Source organism: Etheostoma spectabile, chromosome 17 (assembly GCF_008692095.1).
Source record: "Etheostoma spectabile isolate EspeVRDwgs_2016 chromosome 17, UIUC_Espe_1.0, whole genome shotgun sequence".
Taxonomy (NCBI): domain Eukaryota; kingdom Metazoa; phylum Chordata; class Actinopteri; order Perciformes; family Percidae; genus Etheostoma; species Etheostoma spectabile.
Genome location: NC_045749.1, coordinates 6,598,781 through 6,607,160, shown reverse-complemented (window position 1 = coordinate 6,607,160; position 8,380 = coordinate 6,598,781). Strand labels below are relative to the sequence as shown.

Sequence of the window (8,380 nt, the reverse complement as noted above, 5' to 3'; positions counted from 1 at the left end):
GTGTGTGTGTGTGAGTGTGTGAGTGTGAGAGAGAGAAAGAAACCAACAGATAGGTGTGTTGGTGTGTGTATCACTATGTAATAGTGATAGAGGCACGTGCGTGTGCGTGCTCAAAGCAACATCATGGACCACTTAACCCCATCTTGACACCTCTCTCTCTCTCTCTCCTTCCTTACTCTATTTTTTGCCTGTCCTCCTCACCTCCCTTCCTCCTATTCCTCCTTTCATTCCCATTGCTCCTCTTCCTCCTGCTCACTATCCGTACCTCATTTTTGCTCCTCTTCAGCTTCTTCATCTCTGCCCCCCCTTTTCTTTCTCCTCTTGCTGTCATTCCTCAACCCATCTTATGAGCCCCATCTTTCATTTTACTTTCACCTCCATCCTGCTTGACTTCCTCCCTCTAACCGCATCTCCCCTCACTTTTCCTCTCTACCATCTTACTGCTTCTCTGCACTCAAATTGTTCCCCTTCTCCTCTTCCACACTGTTTGCGGTCCTCTCCACTCTTAACATCTCCCTCCTCCTTCTTGTCTTCCTAGCTGTCCTCTGTCTCTTCTTTTACTCATCCTACTCATCTTTACTCATCTTTTCTTTATCACTATACAGCAGCATACTGTCAGCATGAGACCTGTGTCTGAAAGAAATGCAAAACACAGACATTTCATTTTCTAAAGTTAAAAAGAAACAGAGTTAAATCTCTTGCTTTGTAACTGTTGTCCCACACCTCATATCTCAGAACCCTCCAGTGTCACTGTAAATACAGCAGCCGACATCAGTAATGCATGTCATTAAATTTGAAAGCAATCCCAATGGCGATCTGCTGGTCTTATATGTTAAATGACCTTTGGGATCGTTGTCAGAGATAATTTAGAATATGTCTGTCTTTCAGACCGTCTGTCTTTCAGCATTTGGACTATTTAACATTTGGACTAGTGCTTTAACTTTGTAGACATTTAAACTGTCTGAAAAACCGCAATCGACATTGCTTTCAGCACAAGCTCGTTCAAGCAGGTCCTTTGATCTCTCAAATGAAAGTGTTCATGCTGTGTGTAATTAATTATTGGTACTGAGTAACACATAGACATAGTAACAGCCTTATCCCATGCACTGTTAGCTTAGCTTGGCTTAGCTGGTAAGTAATTTTAGCTTGTGTCCCCCTATTCAGTACCTGGATTCCCTTCAGATATTTGAAATAGGCCTTTAGCTAATTCACTCTCGGCTGTCTGATCCCAGGGCATTAAAAGGCCAGGGAGGATGTGGGTAGGGGGAAAGGATACCCTGATGGCCAGGTTACCTTTCTTAGCCTGTTGCCCCCATGGCCCAAACCTGGATGAGCAGCAGAAAACGGAGGGATGGATGGATAAATCCATCTCTGTGCATGGGCTTACTGACAGCTACTGAGGCCAGATTAGCTCTGCCATAAGTCGTTAAGAGTTCCCAGGGTCGTCACCAGGTCACTAAGGACGTGGAGGGTTTAGGACCATGACTTTACACAGTAGATTCAAAGGGTAGCTGCAACCCAGACATCTGATTGGTCCAGAAAACCTCCCACCTCCTGCTGTGCTGTTTACATTGTGTCTGAGTTTATAAATCACACCAAGAATGTAATACTGCAATACTCACGCCTTGTACAGTATTCAGTTGTTTTGTGTTCACCCTGCAAGTCTTCATCACATATTAGTCCATACCATAAGTTAAAAGACTTTGCATAAGGTTTTCGGGATAACACCATTGACAAGGTTTAGTGCCATTGGATGATAAAGTACTGGGCTGATACACATATACACACACCTACACTACTTCCTTTCCTCATCTAGTAATTGAAGGTGAGAAATAATTTCATTATCCTCAGGAAGAGTAATCTGCTCTCTACTCCTGATCTCTTCATTTCCTACAGTGCACTTCGGCCTCGGAGACACACACACACACACACACACACACACACACACACACACACACACAGTGTTCCTATCACCGTGGGCTATTAATGTTATTGGAGTTAGGGATTAATCATCAGATTCACATATGCTTTACAAAGCTTTATTACTTAGAGCTGTCTGTCTTTCTCTCTCTCACACACATGCACACAAACAGGCACATAACTTTGACTTAAAGAAAGTTAATCTGGGGGTGTGCACACCAGTTAGTGGACAGGAACAGGCCCTCAGGAGAGGGAATGAAAACATGGTGATAAATATTAGATTTCCAACTTATTGCATTATTGGTCAGTTATTACTGTACTATATTATTATTACTGTACCAAATTCTTAGCACAGTGTTATCTTGTGTTATAGTTCATGATTTCATAATCACACATGGCCTCGAGGCATCTTGGTTTAACACTTACATATTTACAATCCCTTTAGGGATGTGTTCCCACCTCAAAAGAAACAACCCTTTGTGTGAATTCTCCCCCTAACACCTTCATCTTCAGTGATGGATGGTGTTATACTAACTTACTCCACTACCCAATTAGATGCCACTTATGACTTTTGCACATGATCAGAGGTCAACAGCAGAATGAAAACCAAATGGAGCTGCTGATGAGGGTGTGGGGGGCATCATTTTTCTTCTTCTGCTTGTGCTGTAGAGTGGCAGATAACACAGTTTAATGTTGCGTTACCACCCTCTACTGTTCATCTGCCCAAGATGTTCTGGGTGGCCCTCGATGTCAAGTGTTATGGTGACACACATCTGTGGACACAGACAGGAAGGGCTAAACTGTCATTTCACGGGGCAGAGGTGTGTGGTGGCACACCATTACGTTTCATGTCAAGGGAGGGGTCAAAGTGGAAAGGGGAGAATTAGGATGCCGTTGAAGACACACAATACCCCCACACATAGACCTGCTCCGGTTGCTCCAGTGTCTATGCTCAGTCCTGCATCAGAACAGGGCTTATAACCATTTGTTCCTGCCTGCCTGGTAAATACTGGAATTGAATGTAATTACTGCCTTTTATTCATGGAGGTGACAAACTTTGCACATCATGCTTTGTTCTCTACCTACAGTCAAGGCCTAAATCCCACTTGGATTTATAAATCCAATAAATTTATAAATCTATATCACAATAAATTGTCCTAATAAATGCAACAATAAGTATTCATTAAATTCACCAGTACATGACATTTCCTTTATTGTGCTGGCTTACTTTTTATATGTGTTTAGATCAATCACAGGTATTCTTATCACCACCAAATCACTTGCATAGTCCAACGGTGGGCCACACCGTAGCACTTGGTGCACTGCACTGTTGTTTATTTTCAGTCAATCTCCAATGCACCGTTCTGCTGCCATACATACTCATATTGCACCAGTTGTTTATTAATTCACAGTTGAAAATAGTCCCAGACAGAAAAGGTTGAGAAAGTCTTAATAGATGGACTAATTCATTGTTGTCTTGAACTTTCAATGGGATTTGTTTCCAATTCAAATTAAATAGAATAACACTAGCCTTATCTTTTAAACATGTACTCATTGAGAATGAAATATATATTTATAAAGAATACAATACAAGATATTAGGTAGTTTCCAGCGACTACATACACTAAACCGTTGTACTGACTGATGTGCCATTTGACAGTATAAAGTTTTCCGTACTGTGCTGTGTGACAAGTGCCTGGCTGAAGGGGAATAACAGATTAAATTTAAAATGTCACCTTTTTTAAGTCTTGCATGTCTTGACACTCTCTAGACACACAGTATAGCATTGTATTTGTGTGTGTGTGTGTGTGTGTGTGTGTGTGTGTGTGTGTGTGTGTGTGGGTGCGCGCTGTCGGCCAAGTCTTAAATGCGTGTTTTTTTTTTCTAATGGGGAAAAGGAATATTTGGACATTTTATCAATAGGCATTATTAAATCCTGCTTGCTTGAGCTAATCTTGGCAGACCGGAGCAAGGGGAAAGAGAGAAAGAGAGAGAGCGAGAGCAATAGACCCAGAGAGGGAAAGAGCAGTGATGTCTGCCCCATGAGATGAAGAGAGACCGCCTGTAAGCTGCTTATTATATCGACTACCACCTTTTCTCTCTCCTCCTCTTACCCTGCCACCCTCGCCAGTTTTTTCTCGTTACCTCACTCATTTTCCATCTCTGTCTCCCTCCCTCGCTTGCTTTCTTCAACTCATTCTATATCCCCTCCTTCTCGTTTCTCAACAACTCCTTCATATAAACACATGCAGACACACGGATGCACACAAACACACATTCACGGCACCAAGCCGAACCTTCTTGTTCAAAGCCAGAAGCGAAAAAGCTGAAGTTTTATTCAAATGAATGTTTACTTCTTTTACTGCCAATGTGTGTGTTTGTCTGTGTGTGTGTGTGTGTGTATATGTATATGTATGTGTTGAGAGAGAGGGAGAATAGCACAAAGTGTGCAAGTGGGTGTGAGTTAGTGTGTGTTACATGCACGGCAGAAGGAGAAGGGCTGTCAGTAGGTGATAAGCCAGACAGGCCTGCACACTGTGATTATCACCCACCGGACCCCGTTTCTCTCACACACACACACACACACACACACACACACACACACACACACACACACACACACACACTTGCATACACAGTGTGTTGCAGGGATTTAGGATAGACAGACGGACAAACAGAGACAGAGAAGCCTTGGATCACAGGCAAGGTGGAAACCACAAGAGAAGCAAATGAACACAGACTGGAAAATACAATGCATTCAATTATGTTCCACTGCAGTCTCATTGTTTCTATATCAATATTAAGGTATTTTGATGTTGAGGAACTGAAATCAAAGCACTTTGTCACATTAGTGATGCTATAAATGCCTGCAAATAAAGATCTGTCGCTGAAATGGATAATCATCAGTTAATTATTGAGTCTCTGACACTCTCTTGGTCTCTCTCTGATTTAGGTGTGTGGCCGTCTGAAGAGGTGATGGCTCATTACTGTCTGCAGAAACGTCACATGTTCATGTGAGTTATCCCACTCTTTAAATCTGCTCACTCCATCGTCAAAAGACTCAACTGTTTTACCAAGAAAACAAGGACTAACAGCTGTGGTTGTAATTTTTAGTTATTTTCATTTTTTTTATTTGAGTTTGAGTTTTTATTTGAGGAAACTAAAGTAGTTCAGTAAGAAGGTCACACACAGCTTCAATTAGAAGTTAGAAGCTCACGCAGCAGTTATTAGCTCTAGGTTAGCTATACAGGAAAAAAGCCAGTCATCGAGATTGTGACAAAACCTTCAATTGTGACAAAACCTTTCACAGTGCTCTTTTTTTCATTTTGTGACTTTCAATTGATTAAAAAACTATTTTTCCAGTCAAATATCGGCATTGAAGTTTTCTTTAAAATAGTGTTGATATTGAGACTCAGTAGGATATGGCAGCATTTCATGACCCTCTTTTTACCATGTTTGATTTGATTGACACAAAAGCATGAAAGGAAATCACTTTATAACACAAATAAGTAAGAGAAACATTATTCGTCCTGCACAAACATGTTGAAAACATTGCATTTGTTGTAATAACAGATTGTGGAACAGTAGAAAAGGCTGTTGAATCCCTCTAATTGAAATCTGACCCGGACTTGCAGTAAACGCCTGAAACTTGGTGTCATTCTGTACCTTTCCATGCCATGCTGTGTTGCTCTTTCCCCTGCTCTCATCTGCTGAGCACTGGCCTGCCCTGCGGCACAGGGCTGAAAAGCACCCAGGCACCTTTGATTTCCACTCAAGGTGGAACGTCACCCTTTGATTTCCTGTTTTAACATTCAAGAGGCGGGGGGCAAGGAAGAGAGGGGTATTGATCAGAGCAGCGTACTGAAGGTCAGCAGGAGAGGGAGGGAGGCAGAGAGGGATGAAAGAGGACAGGGGAAGAGATGGAGGGGAAGGGGAGATGAAAGGAGGAAAAGGATGGAGAGAGGGGTTGAATGAGCATGCAAGTGACAGGACTGTGTGTGTGTGTGTGTGTGTGTGTGTGTGTGTGTGTGTGTGTGTGTGTGTGTGTGTTGTGTGTGTGTGTGGTGGTTTCAGATTCCCGCTGATTGAACTTGTGCTTCTCAATGTTCAGTATTCAGCTTTCAGGTTGATGGTTCAATTGATATTTCTTTCCCTGCTGTGTTTATGTGTGTATGTGTTTGTACGATGACATCTACTGTACTGTGTGTGTGTGTGTGTGTGTGTGTGTTGTGTTAGTGCTAAACTGCTAGGTTTTGGCTCAGCAATGTGATATCACTCCCTCTATTCACTCTCACTCTCTCTGTTTCCCAGGGGTGCAGTGTGTGAGTTAGGAGGAGGTATGACTTGTCTTGCTGGGCTCATGGTAAGTGAACACACACACGCACGCACGCACCTACACACACACACCCACACACCACACACACACACACACACACACACACACACACACACACACGCACACACGCACACAGATACAAAGATATCTGTGGGAGTATTGGCTTTGCTTCTCTAATGAAATTGAACCTTTCCAATCAATAAATAAACAGCATGGGCACACAGTATCCATACCTATTAATATACATATCATTCACTTGTGTGCCTATGTGTGTTTTTGTACCTTCTCAAGTGTATGCATGCACACTTTTTACCCATATTATTAAATCAAAAGTAGATCACATGTCAACACCTCACTTGTTGAATGACTTCTAAAATCCTGGGTGTACACATCTTAAGTCTCCCAGGTTTGTGGTTAAATTATCATTAACAATGTGTATTACTGCTGAAAACAGCTCCTGCATTTCTGAACAATTAATGGGAATCCAGAAAACTCCTAAATGAGTACAACCTAACCACAGTCGTTTCAAGTACCTACTTCTGGCAATCAGTGTTTTCAAAAGATTCCAACAACCCTGACCTTTTAAAAACGTTGTTTTTAGTTTTTTTTGGACAGTGGGCACAACTGGAGGAACGTACGCAAAACTCTAACTACAGTCTGCACAGCAGCAATTCATGCTAGTTCGTTTTTCATTGCTTGAACGCAGTTTTCAAGACTCCACACACTTATCCCATGACTTAACCACAACCTGCACAACACTGGATTTACAGCACTTTGTTCAGATGCTAACACACTGCTGTCACAACTGTTAACCACACATTCAAAACAGAGTAGATTTCAGTCTGGTGCCTATCAAACACTGCTGATTGCAATTTTAGCTCAAAGCCTAAGCAGGTGTCTTGTTTTAGACTAGTAAGTGAACATATGGTATGTATATAGAGAAAGCTCAGAAAGCCTTTTTGTGTATATAAACACCAAATAAGAATTAAACAATTATACACTGTACCGTTTGAGAGAAGCAGGTAAAAGAGCAATGATACCAATATGTCCAGGTAAGATGTCTGAGGTTACATACAAAGCTATAAAAAATGTGAAAAACACTATATCTTTACTATAGTAAAACTGCATTCTTACTGTTTCTCAATAACTAATGGATTAGTATTTAGAGATGATGCAGACATCCAATGTGATGAAGAAAACTTGCTGCATGATGCTGGCGAGAGACAGGATTAGTCACTATCCTTTGTTACTGTTATGCACCTTTAGTTTTTTTCCAGTAATTCCATAAATTACTTGAGACAAAATACTATATTGAAGCAAACTGCTGATTGTCATTCCTTCCTGTTTACCTTACGTGAAAAGTATTAAATCTATATTGTATCTTTAAGAAACTATTAATTAGTATGAAGTCACTTCAGTTGTTCAAACTGTTAAAAGTTTTTTATTTTTGTATTGGTGTTTGACGCTAGTGTTTTTACTCTCAGGACCAGATGTACTAACGCTTTTGTGCCCACTTTATTTGTTTTGCAACATCCGCGTAAAAGCATCGCAAGGTATATGCAAACAGGCCGCACAGAGGTAAAAGCGCAGACTGCCTGTCGCAGGCGCTGAAAATGGCAAATTGCGTATTAAAATGACGTATTCCGTGATATGTACAAAAACCTCCCGTGACAGTGACAGAAAATTCTCTGCCTCTTAAAAGCAGGTCTAAACCAGCTGCAAGCGGGTTTCCATGCATTTGCCTCCTGGTGAAATGGCAGCAGTAATCCGAGCAAGATGAAGACCGGCCAAGGAGCCAAGTTGAAAGGATTTTTGCCACAATATCACACTTTTTCAGTTCAATCATTAAGCATTACAGAATAAGCAGCCATGCCATATTACAGTTACTGGAAGAAATCAAAGATGACATTGAATATCCGACTCTGCGTTCACATTCCTTTCCAACAGTTGTTAAACTCCTCACTACGTTACATAAAAACATGCAATATTGGCATCAGGATCTTTTCAAACAGTCCAAACCATCAGCAGTGGGAATATCATACTCTGCACTCAGCCGTATCATAGTGCAAGTACTTTTTTTAAAAGATTGTTTTATTGGGCCTTTATTATAGTGGATAGAAATGA

The 8,380-nt window shown here is 41.3% G+C and overlaps 1 protein-coding gene across 1 annotated transcript in view; it reads left to right on the top strand.

The window, feature by feature from the left end:
• The window catches only part of camkmt (calmodulin-lysine N-methyltransferase), a 110,162-nt gene that overhangs the window by 68,688 nt on the left and 33,094 nt on the right, over window positions 1-8,380 (top strand). The window contains exons 4-5 of the mRNA XM_032541921.1: window positions 4,874-4,934; window positions 6,232-6,283. Of these exons, the coding sequence (XP_032397812.1) occupies window positions 4,874-4,934; window positions 6,232-6,283 (113 nt within the window). The remainder of the gene's footprint in view (window positions 1-4,873; window positions 4,935-6,231; window positions 6,284-8,380) is intronic.